General features: G+C 41.6%; 1 protein-coding gene across 5 annotated transcripts in view; it reads left to right on the forward strand.

Moving 5' to 3' along the window:
• SRGAP3 (SLIT-ROBO Rho GTPase activating protein 3) overlaps nt 1-18,675 on the forward strand; it is a 299,497-nt gene that overhangs the window by 239,143 nt on the left and 41,679 nt on the right. For 3 of the 5 annotated variants that reach the window (XM_069084033.1, XM_069084032.1, XM_069084035.1), the window contains exons 12-14: nt 5,168-5,270; nt 11,168-11,228; nt 12,444-12,521. In XM_069084033.1, the coding sequence (XP_068940134.1) occupies nt 5,168-5,270; nt 11,168-11,228; nt 12,444-12,521 (242 nt within the window). Of the gene's footprint in view, nt 1-2,421; nt 2,509-5,167; nt 5,271-9,734; nt 9,766-11,167; nt 11,229-12,443; nt 12,522-18,675 lie in introns of all 5 variants that reach the window. The other 2 variants (XM_069084036.1, XM_069084034.1) reach the window with 2 other exon arrangements.

Below are 18,675 nucleotides of genomic sequence, written 5' to 3' on the forward strand. Positions count from 1 at the left end.
TTCCTTTCTGCCCCAACTTATTGTCCTCCATGTCTCCGCAGAGACATGAGTATGTCAGTGGTAGATTCTGTCTCCAGAAGCTTCACCAACTGTTCTTACATTCTGTGAATTCAGACATTGTCCCATGGAGAGAAATGGAAGCCATTTAAACAATTTAATAAATATTGACCAGGAAAGGAATTTGGAACATGGAGAAGGTTGAGCTGAACAATTTTCCTTTTGCTAGGGGATCTAGGCAGGAAAATCAGAAGTCCTCTTTAGGACCAGCCCAGGCAGCTTCTGTCGCTGGTCCCAGTAGTGTAGAAACATTAGAATGACTTTTAGATGAAGACTGTGGGCCTCTTAGCATATATAGGTCAGTGGGTATGCAGAACAGCTTTCTGAGGACACTTTAAAGCCCATTAAGTGTTTCTTGACAATCCAACTTTGGCAGAAGAGCATATTCCCCCTCGCAGCAGCCCTAGAGACCACATTTCCCAGCAAAGGTTGCAAAGAGTGAAGAAGATGAAAGCTTCTACCACCCCCCAGTTCTCGGAGCTCACTAGGCATATGACTTTGTACCACACAGCAAAGTTCAAGAAAGGGTATCTGCTGCTACATCTGTGGATTTGTCCGGAGGGGGTTTGCCTTATAACCTTATAAATCATTGGTTTTGCTGTTGATTTTCAGTTGGAGGTCCAAGAGGCTTCATCTCCAAAACCATTGCCAAGCTAGGTCTGGTAGCTATCTTAATCCATATGGAGAAACTAGTCAGTTTACAAAGACACTAGACTAGTTATAGTTGGTAATCTATCCATCAATTAATAAACATCTATTAAGCTCCTATTATGTGGGAGGCATTGTGAGAAGCACTGGGGTTACCAAAAGAGGCAAAAGACAGTCCCTGCCCTCTAGGAGCTCACCATCTAATGGTAGTTGGGAAGCTGCTAAAATGGAAAAGATAAAAGAAAACAAAAACTAATTTTTATTTGAGTTTTCAGAACGCTAATTTAAAATCATTTTTAGAAGCCTTGAGTTGGCAACTAGTAAATAATGGGAAAGAAATCCTACCTTTAGTGAGTCAGCAGTAAGTTAGAGTATAGAACAATGAATGAATTAAATCAGTATCACTTTCCAGCCCCAAATCCAGGCTTAACTTGTTTTGATCTCACTATTTTTTTTCTTTTTTGTCTTAAAAAAACCATATGATCCTCCTGAGGTCTTACAACAAGGACTGTGACCTTGATCTTTAAATTCTAAGGCTAATGCTTATTCTGTTACACAGTGCAGCTTCCCACTATAGATGGAGGGCCCTGTGGAGACAGGTCACTTTGCCTGGTGCATAGGGTTTGGAGACAGTAGAGAGTGGGAGGTGAGACAGGAAAAGATGGTTGTTAACCTCACTATTTTTCAACTCTATATATGTGTTTAAAAATTCACTTTTTAAAAATGCCCAGAATCCAACTTTTCTCTAAGCTCAGACTTGTTTCCTCTGTGCCTAGTGTACTTATGCTAGGGGTAACAAACAAGCTTGAATAATGGTTGCTATTGAGAGTCTGGAGAGGTCCCCACTGCTCTTTTGAAAGTAGATTGGTGTCTTTGCAAAGAGACAAATTTCTGTAGAGTCCATGACACATGATTTTGGTTGCCCAGTGCATGAACTTCTCTATCCTTGTGCTGTAGTCAGATTATGCTCTCCAAACTAAAATATGGCAACTATTGTCCAGGCTGATTTTCCTGGATACTTTTACTGGCAAAATCACGTGAGAATTCTTGCCAAATCAGAGGCATTCTTGGAGACTATGTCTAACATGCTCACCTCCGTGAATCGTTGTGTCTCTCCAGTGGTACTGGATCATTGTTTCCATTTTTAAAGGGGGTGCAGGGCATTTCTGTAGGGTTCTGATGCCATCCCATGGAGAAACTGCAGGCCAGGTCTTACAATTTGTGTTAATTTGATCCAACTTGAGACTGAAAGGGGACATTACTTCCTGGTTTCTCTTTTGTCTTCTCTGTGTCTGTGGTGCTCTCTCTGTCTCTCTCTCTGTCTCTCCCTCTCTCTCTCTCTCTCTCACTCTTTCTGTCTCTCTCTGTCTCTCTCCCTCTCTCTTCTGTCTCTCTCTCTGTCTCTCTCTCTCTCTGTCTTTCTCTCTGTCTCTCTCCCCTTCCCCCCTCCCTCCTCTCTCTCCCTCCTCCTCTCTTTTTCTCTTCTTTCTCTCTTCCCTACCCTCTTCTCTTCTCCCTTCTCTCTCTCCTCCTTTGCTCAATCTCTCCTTTTTGTCTTCCTTCCTCCTCCTCCTCTTCTTTTACTTTTGCTTCTTCTTCTCTGAGTCTCTCCCTTCCCTATCTTCCTCCTCCTTATCTCTCTCTCTCTCTCTCTCTCTCTCTCTCTCTCTCTCTCTCTCTCTCTCTCTCTCTCTCTCTCTCTCTGCCACTAACCAGCAGAAGAGATGGAAGACTTAGGTTGCCTCACTTTCCCTGGCTGAGCCCTTCCTCTGCTCCCCACCTTGTGTCCCATCCAGCACTTCAGTAAGTCTGCACCACTTTAATGTTGTACAGAGTTGGGACCCCTATGTTTCCTTGTCGGAAATTCCACCTCAGAGGCCTCCTTCCAAAGCACCTTGACAAGAAATCAATCTGTTTGCTTTTAACTGATCCTTAGCTTTCTTTCCAGGGATAGATAACAAGTGGAATTATCTCCTACTTCTTTCCTTTGCCAAAGGACTGAGAAGGTTTTTTTGTTTTTGTTTTTTGAGAGGAGGCCCTCAGGCCAACGCCCTAGATTTTTTTTATCCTCATATATCCAACCTGTGCATCAAAGGGGATCTGGTGATACTGGCCCTGAGCTTTCATGGAAGTCTCCTCCATTCCACTGGAATAGTGCATGACAAAACCAGATTCCTGCCCACTCCCAGATTCAAGTTTCAGAGACCTGAATCCATCACTACTCACCATTACCACTACCTAACTTATGTGAATGTAGGCACTGTTTGGAGTCTCTGCTAGTTCCCCATCTGTAGAATGGGTATAATCATCTCTGCCTACCTCACAGGGTTGTTGTGAGGATAAGACTAAATTATGGATGTGTAAATCCCTTTAAAAAGTTAGAGCACCCTTCCCTCCATTGCTTTCTCCCCCACTCCCACCAATCCATTGCTTCAAACAAAGTAAACACATTTGTTTTCTTCAAGTCTCACCCTCTTCTAGAGTTTGGAAGCCTGTGCCCTTATGCTAAATTTTGGGTATTTTCTTTTGGTCATTGTACTCAGCAACACCAAGGCAGACAGATTACTGGAAGCCCCCAAAAGGCCTTTGATATCCATGATATAGATGGATTTATCTCACCAAGATACTGCAGATTGGTGTTGGGCTTGGAAGAATCTTGCCTCTTGTGTTCTTCTCAACCATTTTTTAGTTATTTCTTTAGACTTTTCCCTTATAAAACTGACCCTTTCAGTCCTTGTTTTCATAATGGTTGTAGCTAGTTGTTTTGGATGGCAGCTGTGTCTTCCCATGCATGTCCTGCCTGGGACCAGCAACATTTGCTCTTTGGTATCTGGGAGAGGATTAGATGGGTTTCTTAGGTCTGCCGGGCATGTTGGTACACTAAGCCAACAAGTGTCCTGGTAGTAGAGAAGATACCATGCTTGTCTACAGGCCTGCCCCATGACTGACCCAGCAGAAACTCCAGTTTGTATGTCTGACAATCTCTGCCAACTCTAACTGTGTGTGACCTTGGGCAAGTCACTTCCCTTCCTGAGTGTTAGTCTCCTCACCTGTAAAATGGAAAGGGGGGGGGGTGGTATTCCTTCTAGTTCTATAATTCTGTACTTTACTCTCAGAGAGGAGCCCCAGTATTGCTTCTGAATTTTTATTCAAGCCCATAGACTGCCTTTGGACTTTGAGCACCTGGATTCAGATCTCATTTCTGCTGTGTACTACATGTATGACTGTGGTCAAGTTTCCTCATCTGTAAAATGAAATCCAAACTCGGGGCCAGTGGTCCGGTTCAGGTAAAACTCCTTAACGAGGTCTGAGCCAGATTAAAATGTAATATCAGAATGTTTAATAAAATACAACATAGATGATGTTAATTTGTGGTTTTCTAAGTCAGTCTGTGGCTTGCAGGGATTCTTTTCTATTTGAGTTTGATACCACTGGACTAGCTTCCACCTCTAAGACTGTGACCCATTTTCTTGGTTGGTGGGAACTTTTCCTAATCTCAAATAGATTATTCCAGGAAAATAGCCATGTTAAGTCAAGCCACTCTGGGTAATCAAAGATGAGCAAATAGAAACCCGCAGGTATATGCATGTTAAGCAACCTTAGAAACATGTCCAGTGTCTGTGGCTGTTTCACTGTCTCTGGTGAATCGTGCTAGTGTTTTTCTTATTTGGCTGCTGCCAGTCTGTGGTAGATTAGAGCTCAGGAATAGGCAGTTTCAACCAAAGCAAGACACTTTCAGCACAGCTGACAGACCTTGGGGCCAGTGGCTAATGGACTGGAGTTAGAGCTGGTAGTTTCTGGTTCAACTGCTAATTCACTTTTTAATAAATCTTATTCAAGTGAGAGTCCCTGACTAGACCTTAGTTTCTTCATCTGTAAAACGGGGATAATAATCACCTGGTTCATAGTGGGCCAGGGTGATAAGATTAATCCAGTGCATCTGAAATGCCAAGAGGCATTAGGAAGACAATTTTGCTGGAAATGAACATTGAATTTGAGCCAAAACAATGGAAATTGCCCTTTATGGTCATCTTTGAAAGTCTCTTGCTTTCCCAGGGTATGAGATTACATCCCTCTCTCCTAATTTCTTCTCCATCTTGTCAGCTTTTCAGGATGGCAACCTCCTGATTGACATGGCATTGTTCTTTTCTTCCTATTGAACAGTGGTGATTTCGCATGTATTTCCATTACATGCTTATGTTTCTTTAACAGTTTAATCCTAAAAACTGCTTGGCATGGTGGGTAACCAAAATCCATCGAAGTATAGTCGCACACTCCTGAAGGCTCACAGATGGAGTGCTGTAAACAGAAGCCCTGGGACTCCAGGACTGTGGTGGTGCCTTTCTGTACGTCTCCACCCCCTACCCCTAGGCACCTCACTGCCCAGGAGTTAGCAGAGCTTTTCCAGTTGCCTGTTTACGTCGGTTGTTTTGTTGATTTCTTTTGTTCCGTTTTCCCCTAGGCCCCCATGTCTTCCCCCTAAACCACAGAAAATGAGGAGACCTAGGCCTCTCTCAGTGTATAATCATAAACTCTTTAACGGCCGTATGGAAACGTTCATTAAGGTACTTGCTGGGGAACCTGAAGAGTTTGTGAAGGCTTCAGATGTAATGGCAGCCTCCCTTCTTTTTCCTGCTACTCATTCATCCTAATGGCCAAGACTTTTCCTGCCACAGACTTAATCCATTGCCTCGACCATGCCTTCTCTGCTCTGGGTCTTGGTGAAGGTTTCCAATCCAAGCCATCATCTCCTCTGAGTTCCTTCCCACAATCCTGTGCACTATTAGGGGTGGGGCAGGAATGAGATGGTGGAAGAGGGAAGAACTCATAAAGGCAGAAAGTGAGTGACAACCCCCAGTGGAAATGAGCTGCTGGCACGTGAATCTCAGTCAGCCATATCTTATCACAGCAGACAGCAGCGCTGGGTGTGGGGGATGTAGTTAAGGGAACTCCCTGATGGTACCTTCTCTCCTACTTCCCCAAGACTAAGAGGACCAAGTTACTGAGAGAAACAGAAAGAAATCCCTGAGGATCATCTACAAAAAAAACTAATAAGACAAAACTTGGCATGATACCAGAGGAAGAAAGCATAATCTATATTTATTAGTTTCTCCTCTGAACAACCTCCCTCTTAGAATTTATTCCTCTTGTCCTGCTCTTTCCCGTCAGCAGAAGAGTCAGAATCGAGAGTCTACTCTTTGGAGTCGCAGGTTATAATTATTTTTATTACTAGTAATAAGAATAACGACAACTCTCTTGCATGCCACACAAAACACTTTACATGTATCATCTCATGTAACACCCACTTAAAATACCTAAATGAAAATAAATCCCACGTATCTCCACTGAATTCACTCTTTTCCTGGCTAGAGTAACAGAAAGCTGTCCTACTTGTAACACCTTGAGGTGGATGGCAAAGCCCTTTTGGGAAGACTCACTGATGTTTAGCAGGTGGGTGAAGAGTGAGAGAGAAGAGAGTAGCTGAGGAAGAAAATCGTTATTCTCGGCATTACTTAAGGAGAAAAAAAAATTCGCCCAGCTGGTTGGTTTGAGAGCCAAATGCTGTCTAGTTGACAGATACCATCTACAGAAAATGAAACACTTAGGTGTCTGGAGAAGTTGCTGTTTCCCGTAAGAGCTCTCATTCCTGCCTCAGTAAAATCCTGCCTTCTCCACTGCTGCAAGCATTTCTCTTAGCAGGGATTTTGAAGAAGGGAGGAGTGGGCATCTGCTGTAATGAGCAAATGTCGCCAGCTTCAGCTGCCTTTTCTGAAGAGGGGGAGAGTAGTACAGCATAGGGCTATTGTGGGGTCCATCAGTAGGGTGTGGCCTTGGCCTGAAGTTAAGATAATGGCCCAAGGTTTTGAACATCAAAACAGGATCCCAAGAGGTCCTTGGGTGGTAACATTTGTGTGCTTAGTATCATAGGGAAAGAAGAGGTAGGTGAGAGTATTTTCAGGTGAAACTGATGTTTGAGTGATAAGATCTGGCAGAGGATGGGAGGGACTGTTCTACCATATGGAGTGAATGTCCAAGGAGGTACATATTACTATGGGAGATTTTCCTAGAAATTAAGTGTTCATCCTTCTGGAATAAGGAGAGAGTTATATTTGGGAGGATTCTCATGGTGAGGGATGTATCATTCCTAGAAAAAGATGGAACCCTGTTCTAGATTTAATCCCTTTTTCCTCCACCTTCTTTCTTTTATTTGCTCTCTCTCCACAAATAGTTTCTTTAAAAGGTCTCCCATCCTAGAGCTTTGTATTAATCAATAAATCAGATAATAAACATTTTTTTTAGTTCCCACTATGTGTAGAAAATTCTGCTAGGTATATCAAGTTTGAAAGGAAATATGATAAGATCCCTACTCTCAAGAAGTTTATGGCTTAACTGGGAGATAGACCATACACACATAAAAAGATGATAATACAAGGCATTTTATGATTCATGTAAGCAGAGAGTCTAGTGATGGTTGAAGGCAGAGAAGAGCAGGGAAGGCATTGCAGACTGAAAAAAAAATGGCATAGACGAAAGTGTGGAGATTGTATCTAGGACTCAGCATCAGTTGAGTTCTTTTAAAATGGCTCATCAGTTACCACCTATAAACAGTGAACTCCGTTACTTGGTGATAGTGAGGAATGGAATATTCTTGTTAATTGAATAATCTGGTTAATAGAGGGGTACAACATTTGAAGAGCATTTCTTTAATTTACCTACTCATCCCCCACCCCCACCTCCACATTCAGGAGGTTGAGGGACATAGAAATTAAGCTGCATCACAAGGTGTGGCTTATATAAAATAATGTGACTGATAGTCAAAGAATTGAACGGATCCTAAACATCCAAATCAATGTTGTCCTCTTGAAATTCATTAACTGAGGAAACTCCAGGCTTATTCCGGTGATGCTGTCATTGTTCTCCTTGGTAATTCCTTTTTTAGCCTATTACATGCTTTTTCTAATACATCAAATGGTGACAAATATTTCTTCTTTAAAGGTATATTTAATTTTTTTTAAATAATCCAACATTTAGGGCCAAATCTGGTGACTAAGATGAGTAACCAAATTGTGATACCATTTGGGGTTCAAGACAGGATATGATATTAACATTATCAGCTTGATTTTCTTGCTTGGCTAATAAAGTGACTCTAAAGACATTTTCCAAAAAGGAGTTCATATAGTGTTTTGAGCAATGGCATCATCATTAGAATAAATATATAGAGTCCCCAGATAATGGCTTACAGAGTAATAGTTCACTATGAAATGTTTGTTCAATAATCAGTTTCATTGCTTAATAGTTGGACCTTATTTTTATTACGTTTCAAAATATTAAAATATAATAAAATGCACTTAACCCTAAAACAATTCTAACATAATCTAATCACTCTATAATGATTCCGAAATCTCCCTGTAGGACTTTACAGAAATAAAGAAGTTTCATTAATTTTGAAACGTCACATCCATGAAAGGTTATTTAGTGTAGCATCAGCATAGGTAACTAATGATCCTGCTGGTATGAAGGAAAAGTAATTCCCTAGATAATAAGCAATGAGTAAACAACAACAGAATTTGTCACATCAAGTAGTAAAACTCTACCTTGTAGTTGCAAGCACAGGTGTTTTCAGAATCCCATTTGTTCATTTCAGACTGAGACAAATGTGATTCTCAGTTCTAATGTTAGAACAGAATCTAAATTTATAACAGGAAATTTAACTTTGTGAGAAAATCTCAATATTTTGAGGTTTTAAGATACTGCTATAAAAGATCATTTTTTTGCCATGCTATGTTTGTGTAACTAAGCAAGAATGCATATAAAAATGGTGCCACTTAGTGGAGAATTTTAGTGGGTAAAACACTTGGTAAAAGAGTTTCTTATAGTTTGTCATATAGTTTTCCAGCACACTGGCCCCATCTTCTTGAAAAGCTTCAATGAGATAGTTTTGTTCCCACTAATCTCCAGGGCCCAAGGTGAATCTCTAAGCATGCAGTGCCCTAACGTCTATGAAACACATATCATCAGACAGCAATAATAAAAACAAAAGCTATACTTCTTTTCTTCTTATACTTCAAAATTCATACAGACCAACAGGATAAAGGAAATGAAAAATCTATCCAATTGGCTTCATGTCAGTCAATAAATATTTAAGTGCTTATTATACGCTAGACAGTGTGCTAAGCACTGAAATAAGTGGAATACAAGGGAAAACAAAAGCAATCCCTGCCCTTAAGGATATCACAGACATGAAAATAACTAGAAAATAAATATGGAAATATAATATACAGACTAGATGTAATGTAATCTCTGGGTGGTTATTAAAATACAAAAGCTCCTCATAGTAAGGTGACTTCACTTTTGCTATCATGGAAAAAAATACTCTCTTCAAAATCAGAAAACTTGGGTTTGAATCCTAACTCTGTTGCTGTGTTACCTGATAAAAATCACTTTGCCCCTTGGGCCTCAGTTTCCTCATGTGTAAAATGAGTGAGTTAGGTCAGATGACACTTAAGGCCCCTTTGATCTCTAAATCAATGATCTTGTGACTCCAAAGATTTCCAGTATGCCCCCCTCCCTCAACCTGTGTCAAGGCATATTTTACTCAAAGTGACATAGGAGGAGTAATCCGTTTTATCAGGAGTAAGATTAATTCATGAAGGAATCTCTGGGGAAGAACCATGTAAAGGTATGAGGATCACTTTCAGAAGGGCTCTAGTCCTGTCTTTGGATGACACAAGCGGTTTCTGAGAATGCCCTTGGCCTGAAGCACCAGGTTAGGTGAGAGAAGGAGCCGGGTTAGAATTCTGGTCTGAGGCACATGGCAAGTGGTAGGAGCCCCATTGGTCCCCAAGGCTCAGGGCTGGGGCAGGACCCAGCCTGGCCAGGCTCTCCTTGGGTCTGACTCGGCCCTTCCTTGGCTGCCATTGCGTCTGAGCTCTCACGTTCTCTGAAGGATGTGCTTACTCTAACTGATCCCATTCTTGCATAATCTTTTCTTTTTCTCCTGCTCTGCTGCTTTTGTTTTTGGTTATCAGAGGAAGAAGAAATGCTCGAGCCAGGAACCAGGTATTTACTAGACAGGCCTTTCATTCCTCTTGGTGTGAGGGGAATGGTTGTTGCTTCCCCCTGTCCCAGATGATGTCTTCCAGAACAAAAGCCACATCCCCTTTACCAGTAGGCCGATGGTCTTCCTCTACCCTTCCTCACTGAGAATCAGTGAGGAAAGTGATACCTGGAAGATTAGGAGGGAAGTAAAGAATCCCAGTCTCCCTGTCATGAGGCATGCCATGTAATCCGCACTTGTTTCCTTATTTTTTAAGGGAGCTAGTGAGTATTTCATTTTTGGTTTAACATGTTTATGTGATTTTGAGCAAGGCCTCAGTTTTCTTCTCTGTACAATGAGAGAGTTGATCTCAAAGGCCCTTTTGATTCTAATATTATATAATTCTATAACTGACAGGATTTGGAAAGCTTTTTTTTTTCTCCAAATACTTTAGTAATGTTACAACTCATGGTCAACAACCAGCTAATGTCCCTCATTAGCCTGAGGGGATGGTTAATGTTAATGTTGGATGTCAACTGAACCATGAAAAAAATCCATCTTTTACCCAGATCCTGGGGAATGAAAATTTTTGCATAAAAGGTCAGTCTGGAAAGAGGAAATTGAAGACAGTCATACCTCAGATGGACATTTTGGGGCCACGTGGTTCACCCTGAACATTCACTGATCATTACTCAGGCAATGAACATTAACTGTAGCATTTATTCCTTTCAAGAGAATGTCAGAGTACTTAGATTATTTAAAAATAAGCTTCAGTGCCCCAGGCTCTCAGTGCCTGATGGACCAGCTTTACCTGGCCTTTGTCCCCAACCTGTTCTCTTTCTGAGCTAATGGTGCAATAGCAAGGTCCCAGAAGAGAAGTTGGGTTCCTACCCTTGTCCTTCAGAGCACCTGGAGCCCAGAGCTGGGCTGGGGCAATTTGGGAGTGAGAGACTGGGAATCCCCTCTACTCCAGAACGCCTTTGGTTTGCAAGCCTACTGTGTCTCTGGAGTGTTGGGAATCTCCCATCTCCTCTCTCTCCTAGTTTTCAGAAGAGCTGGGGGTCACCACTGTGCTCCCACCCCCCACACAAACAGAGAGGGCTAGCCAACGGGAGTGCCCCGAGCACGTCCTCTGTGAGGAGATGGCTACAGCTGCAAGCCTCACAGCTTCTCTCTCAGCTGGGTAACGGGACAGAGCATTTCTCCTGCGCTAGAGTAGCCATGCCTTTTCCTGCATAATTGATCACTCCTCATCATTTCCAACCTGCTCATGAAGACGACAAGGTGGGGCCACTCCTTGCTTAGCTTCTCACTAACTTGGGGGCGGTGCTCATCTTTCATCTGGAGCTCACATGTGTGCTTGAGATTATATCCAAATGTTTTACAAATCAAACCAAGTGAAAAAGGTCTTAATTCTTTCTTAAGGACTCAGGCCAGGCTATACCCCTGGTGGTGGAAAGCTGCATCCGCTATATCAATTTATACGGTAAGCCCTTGGCAACACAATCACTTTCATCTGGATGGGGCGGTGGGTGGTGGGAAGATCTCATCTTCCCTGGCTTCCTCCTGATTGGTCAAATATCTGCTCTGGTTCTATACAAACTCTCTGTGTGGGTGCTTTTTAGGGAAGGGGAGGAAGAGTGGGGGGAGAAAAAGGGGAGAAAAACAAAGGAAAGTGAGATGGGAAGAATGGAGGAAAAAGGGATGGGGTATGCATACTTCCCCCCTCTAAACATTTTAAGCTCTAACTTGTTTACTATTCAAATCAATTGACCAATCATTTGTGCTGGTCACCATTTGATTGGACCTTTCTTCTGTTAATGTATTCAGTAAAATTTTATTAGACACTACTATATACTCAGAAACTGTCTGAAATGCAAAAGCAAATAAAATGATCTCTCTGCTCCCCCAGAGAATTATAGTGCAGTAGATAAAATAAGACACACATCTTATAATGACCCTAGCTTGTCAAAGGATAGCTTCCTGTTTTAACTAATTTTAAAATCTAACCTTAAGCAGATACACATTTTGCGTAGGCCTTTTTCTCCCAAATGCATTTCCGTAGACTTGGATTCAAGTTCAGATGCCTGGAGGTGAGGCAGTAAGTAACTAAGGCCAGGTGTTGAGGGCTTTGCTCCAGGTACTGACTTTAGATGGTGTTGACTTTCAGTCCTTCTGCAGCCTAGAAACAGTAGAGTCTAGCACCTACTTAGCAGAAATAATTAAAATGGCAAACTAAGGTAAACTTGCCTGTCTCCTACCCACAAACTTCCCTAGCAAGAGTCTTGAGCTAGGGTGTTGTGAGGACGCTGCCACCTTCGATGTTGATTAGCCAGAGCCGTGACTTCAGATTCCTTCCCCCAGTGTTGTTTGTGGCATTTGCCTGGGTATGAAGATTCCTAATTATGTTTCTGAGAAGAGATGGAAACAAAAGCAAAAAAAAATCCATTTTTATTCCCCACTCCTTTTCATCACAGAAGTTTAGTTTTTAAAGCTTCTGGCTTATGGCCACTTTGGCTCTGGAAAGGCATTTTCTATGCTAGTTGCTTGCTAGTCAGGCTTGGTTTTTAGTTCCTAACTGGTCCCCTCTCCTTATGAATGATGCAGTGCAAGGTTGGGGATGTGGATAGGGAAGAAGCAAAGGGGGAAGGGAATCATTAACATGCTCAATGTTATGATCTCATATTTTCTGTTTTCCCAGGTCTCCAGCAGCAAGGTATCTTTAGAGTGCCTGGATCGCAGGTCGAAGTCAATGACATTAAAAATTCCTTTGAGAGAGGTATGAGTGGCCATGGAATTCTGCTGTAGAAGTTCTGAACTCTTTGAAGGTGGCAGGGTGGGGTGGGGTGGGATGTGGGATATGAGGAGGTCAGGAAAGGGTGTGTATGACTTTGCAAAGGATTTGCACTTTCCCAGCTGAGTCTGCCATTCTGTGCTTCTATGACAGGGGTCTTTGGCAAGGCTCTGAGACATTGAATTCTGTCTGAAACAGAAATCCATTTGGGTAAACCTTGAAAGCACTTAGATGACACATCCATCCTCTTCCACAGTATTTGCATCATAATAAGCCTTTTATCTCTAATTATGGGATCAAAAGGCTTTGTTTTTCCCTTCACCAGAATTTCGGGAATCATTGATCTGGGAGAGGAGAGTTGGAGCACAAAGAGGCATCCTATCATTCCTTCCTTCCCTCTCCACATCCCACCCCCCAGTCATACCAAACCTGACCCCAGTCACGTGGGAAAACTTGCTTTAGTCATTTTGGTTTATTAGGGGGATAGAAGGTAGCACGGGGTGGGATCAGAAGGGACAGCTTTCAATCTCTTCTCACTCCCTCCCTTCCCTGAATTTGCCCAGCTTCAGTGGCTTCGGGCCACCTTCCAGTAGTTGCTGAGGGCCAAAGGACAGTTGGGTTAGAATCATCTGTTTCTTCTAGCCCCCATTCCGGGACCCTGGAGCCCTCTTTACCTGACCACAAACAGGAGTTCTCAAAGATCCACCTCTTGTTTTCTCTCTCTTTCTCCCCAAATCACCCCCACCCCTTTCTCTGCTTGAGCACAGGACAAATCTCTTCTCCTCTTCCAGCCACCTGTAGAGAGTGTGCTGTATTTGTTCTGCCAATGACATGGAACAGCTGCTGTGTAGGAATGTGAATTGGTCTTCTTCCTAGAGGAGAAGGTGAAAAGGCTGAAAGAGCATATCTCTCCTCTCTAGGTTTATCAGGGAGGCATAGAGGTCTTTGAAAGAATAAAAGATGGGACTTGACAAGGCTGAGGAGAAGCCGGATGTGAGTCAGGAGGTTGAGAGCTGGAAGGATGGGGTATGGAGAAGAGGGTGGAGCACCACTAAACATTTGGAGCGCTTGTGATTGGTCTGAGGGTCTTCCCATGGATGGGGAGCCCTGGAGCCTCTGAGGACAAAGAATTCTCTTCTCATACTCCACAAAGGGTGATGGAAGTCTCAGGGTGTTTTCAGGAGAGGTCAACTGGTAATAATCAGTGTAAGTTGGAAAGTAGTGGTGGATGGTGACTCCTGCTATGGGATTTAGAGGTGGTCATTTGTCAACATTATATGAAAAATAAGAGAGATCAACTCTCTAAAATATGTGTCCAGGACCTGACAGAGAATCTCAAGTAGTATCAACCCCCTAAAACATTACCCATTCCTAATAACTCTTGTGGGGGTTAAATAATATTGTCAGAAGGAACCTAGAAAGCATTTAAACTGAAACTGGAGCTTTCAAGGTAAACAAGAAAGTGGTGTCTGGAAATAGGATTTGAATTTCCAAGACCACTGGTGTCAAACTCAAGTAGAAACAGGTCCCTGCAGGCTGTATATTGACTTAGAAAAATCACAAGTTGACATTATCTGTGTTGTATTGTATTTTTGTTTATTTTGTCAGACATTTCCTAACTACAGTTTAATCTGGCTCCTGGATGATTAGGGCTGCTTGTGGCAATGGACCTCAGGTCTGACACTTCTATCAATAAGCAAAAATTTAAGTCCCTGCTGGGTGCCAGGGACTGTGCTTGGTGCTAGGAATATAAATGCAAAGAGTGAAGTAAACTCTACCCTCAAGGAACTTACCTTTTATAAGAGGAAATAGTAAGATCATATATAAGCATATACACAATGAATATAAAGAGGAAAAAATGCAGGTTAGGAAGAGGGCATTAGCAGTTGGGAGGATCAGGAAAGGCTCTGGGTAGAAGTTATACCTTAAAGAAAGAGAGGCATCATGATTTAAAATAGAGGAAAGGTAAGCTCTTCACCAGGTGTGAAGAATGGTAAAAATATGTTAGAGTCTTGTAGTTTGACCAGGAGTGTTTCAAACTGAAAATGGAAGGAGAGGGAGAAAACTACTTACATGTATCTGCCAAGACTCATATTACCACAGACAATATGTAGAACAGTGGAGGAAAAATATCAGTAGGTAGAACTAATAATTTATAGGAACTGATATTGAAGAAGATACCCAACCACTAGTCCTGTCATCTTTGATCCATACATACAAATGCCAAAGCCTGGGTAATAGATGAATTAGAGAGGTTCAAACAGAAGTGTGAAAATTTGACCTCATAGTTATACTGAGACTTGATGGGATGGAACCCATGACTGGAATACAACCATTAAAAGGAATGTACTTTATTTAAAAGGAACAGGATGGACAAAGGGGATGGTAGAAAAGCAATATTTATTAAGAAGATATAACTCATCTAGAAAGCAGAAAAGGAAAACATGGTGGCAGGCATTATTTTGGTGGACATCGACAAAGGGGGAAAAGGAAACAATACTGTTAGAGGTGTATGAAACAGACCACCTAGACTAAAGGAGGAGCTATGTGATGAGTCTCTAAAATAGGTTAGGATATTGGCATAGAGATGTCATGTAGTAATGGAGGAACACTTCATTATCCAAGTATCTGTGAAGCTCTGTCTTGGCAGACTAGCTGATGGATTCTTGATTCACTTTAGTGCCGATTTTCATTTTTCAAAAGACACATGACAATAGGAATATGGACTTGATTCTGACCAAAAAGGGAAGAACTGGTTACTTAAATAGGAATGATGCGAACCCTGGGAGGAGACGACCATGCCATCCTAGAATTCATCATAGGAAAAGAAAGGAAAATCAAACTTAGTCTGACTTATATTCTAGATTTAGGAAGAGTGAATTCAAAAGGTTCTGAGAATGTCTGAGTTAGTATTGCCTAGCCTAAAATTCTATAAAGTAACTCAATCTAAGAGGGGTAGGAAACTCTCAAGAATGAAAATCTAGTTCACATTATTATGAATTGGAAGAAAGGGGGACACTAAAAGAGAACAATGTGAATCTACCAGGAATTCAGTGGACATCCCCTTAGATTTTAAAAATAGAAACACAGAAGATGGAAGCCAGAGTGGTAACCAAAGATGAACACAAAGCAGCATATAAATGTTAGCTGCTATTATTGTTATCATTGTTAATATTGTAGCATCATTTTATAAGAATATTCTGAATAAGCTGTGGCTGATTATAAATTTCCTCATATTATTTGTTTTAATGATTTTGATAAAAATATGGAGAGCATGCTTATTAAATTTGTAGATATTGCAAAGCTGAGAAGGCTAGCCCAGACACTGGATGACGGAATCAAGGGTTGAAAGATTTAAATAAAGTTAGATTAATGGTTCACATATAATAGGAAGAAATATGATAGGAACAGAGGCAAATTCTATACCTGGGTTCCAAAAATCAACTTCACAAGTACAAGATGGTAGAGGCATGATTGAATAACATTTCTTCTTAGTGGTTTGTTTGTCAACAGTGTGGTGAGATGGCCAAAAAACTACGTGATCTTTGACTACACTGAGAGGCAGACTTTCAGAACAAAGAAGGTGATGGTTCTTGTATTCTGCCTGGGCCAGATCACATCTAAGTGCCATATTTCAAGAAAGATATGGATAATCTAGAGAAGGGTGAAAAAATGGAGAGGGGCCTCGAGGGAATACCATATGAGAATCAAGTGGAGGAAGCACAGATATTTAGTCTGCAGAAGAGGGAAGACTCACAGGGGTAGCTGGCTTCAGTGCTGAAGGTCTATCACACAAACATATTAAAACTTGTCATTTAAGAGATTAAAACTTGGCCTGACCCTAGAGGGGCAGATCTTAGTTAGATGTAAGTAACTTCCTGACAATTAAAAGTACCTTAAAGTAGAATAGCTAGCCTTGGGAGACAGTGACATTGCCATCATTGGAGATCTCCATCTGGAGGCTGAATGACCACTTTGGGGAGAGGGAGGATGTTAATAGAAGCCGTTTCTTCTATTTCAACTAGGAGACCTCTATAGTCCCTTCTACCTCTTAAGATTTTTGGTTTATAGGATTCTGTGTTTCTTCTACATGTTCTCTTTCTGAAATCTTTCTCAGCCTGGCCTGTGTCTCCCTCATCCTTCTTCCCTACTGTGTGGTGCTCATTCAGTCACCCCTGCTTGACTGTCCACGTGGCCCAGAATTGTGCCACCCTAGGTAGTTAGGATGCCTAGGGCTGGGGCCAGGAGTGGGAAACAGCTGCATAGACTGAGGAAGTCTTACCCCTCAGGTGGTGCTGGTGGCACAGGAGGAAAGTCAGGGTAAGGAGCAGCACAGTCAAGAGAACAGGGAGCTTCAGCCTTGGACTTGGATCCCAGATCTTCCTCTCTCATTATGTTCAGGAGTAAGTGTGGATATATGAGGGGGATTGAGCTGAACATGGCATTAAGGAAACTGTCATCACTTGCTGATTATAGATCATGGAGAACAGAGAATAAAAGAACTGTAAACATTTGGTTTGACTGCATAAAAGTAATACTAATTGAAGTTATTTGTGTGAGCTGCTAATTATTGAAGTCTAATTACCATGCAGCGCAATAGTAATTATGCATATCATTCAATATGTCAGATAAACTTTGTTATAAGTTTTATTTGATGAAAACACTAAAGTATTCAGGCATGTCCAGTTTTCATTGTTAATTGTATGGTAAGTTGATGACTTTGAAGCATGAAAGGGAATTTTTAAAAAATATTTTATCGAGTTGCGAGGTTCTTACAGGGTCTTCTAGAGTCCTCCTTTTTTCAGTCAGGTCTGTTAAATTGTGGAACATATGGAGGCTTCCCTAACATCCATCCTCAGATAACCTTAAGGATCCTGAAATAATATGTCGAGACTCAGCCTACCCTCGACCAGATCTACCCTGGTTTCTTCTCTCATCTCTCTAGTTCTTGCCACATTAATTTACAGGATTCACAGAATTTAGGGCTGGGAGGATCCTCAGGGACAATGTCATCCAACCTCTTCATTTTATACAAGCTGACACAGAGGATCAGAAAGGTTGAATTGTCCAGGGTCTCAAGTAGAACACGCTACCTCTAAAGAAGGGCTTCTTAAGCTTTGTGTGTTATGGGCAGACCCCTTCTCAATTTAAAGAATTGAAGGAAGTGATCAATTTTAGCCAGAGGTTAGTAAAAATAAAGGTATGATTTCTCAAGTTCATGGACCCCCTGAAATCTATTCATGGATCCCTTGGGAATCTGTGGAATCTAGGTAAAGAATTCTTACTCTAGTGAGAGTGGGTTCCCTTCATTGGAGGTCTTCAGGCAAAAGCTGTGTGACTTACTGCTTGTCAGATGTGTTCTAGTGAGGACTTTTTTTGTATAGCTTGGACTAGACAACGAGATCTATTCCAACTACAAAATTCTGTGATTTATAGTCAACAATAATAACAATAACAGTCGGTTCACATTTACATAGTATTTTAATTTATCTCATTTGTTGCTGGAAACAACCTTGTGAGGTAGATGCTATTTTTATCCCCGTTTTACAGATGAGGAAACTGAGGCTCAGAGATGGCTTGACAATGTTTAAGCAACAAGTATCTTCCTTAGTCAGGCTTCAGACCTAGGTCTCTCCCAATGCTACTTCTTTTTTTTTTTTTAAGCAATCGGGGTTAAGTAACTTGCTCAAGGTTACACGGCCAGTTATTTCTGGGTGTGGTGCTGAGTATCCGATCCCGGGATTCGATCTCCAGGTCGTCCTGACACTGGAGCCGGTGATCTTACTCGCTGTGCTACCTGGCCGCTCCTCTAATGCTACTTCTAAAACTCTTAACTATTCTGCAGTGCCATTAGGCATCTTTTCCATTCTACCCCTATGGAATTAATGTACTTTCAGCCACTAGGCTAAATGTTGTACTTTGGATATCCTAATTTCCATGTACAGTATCTTTCCAATTTCCTGGCATATTTCAAGTCATGGGCATCTAGCTTGTAACTGACAGATAAGCCGCAAGGATATAAGATGCCCCCAAAAGCAAGTGCTTGAGACACAGGTTCTTAGAGTTACAAAGAATTTAGAGGTTCTTTAATTTTTTTTGGTCTCAGGGACCCTTTATATTCTTAAAATTTATTCAGGAT

The sequence above is a fragment of the Petaurus breviceps genome, unplaced genomic scaffold (genome assembly GCF_028583685.1).
Source record: "Petaurus breviceps papuanus isolate PSGF00001 unplaced genomic scaffold, PetGlider_PUasm1.0 174, whole genome shotgun sequence".
In the NCBI taxonomy this organism is placed as follows: Eukaryota; Metazoa; Chordata; class Mammalia; order Diprotodontia; family Petauridae; genus Petaurus; species Petaurus breviceps.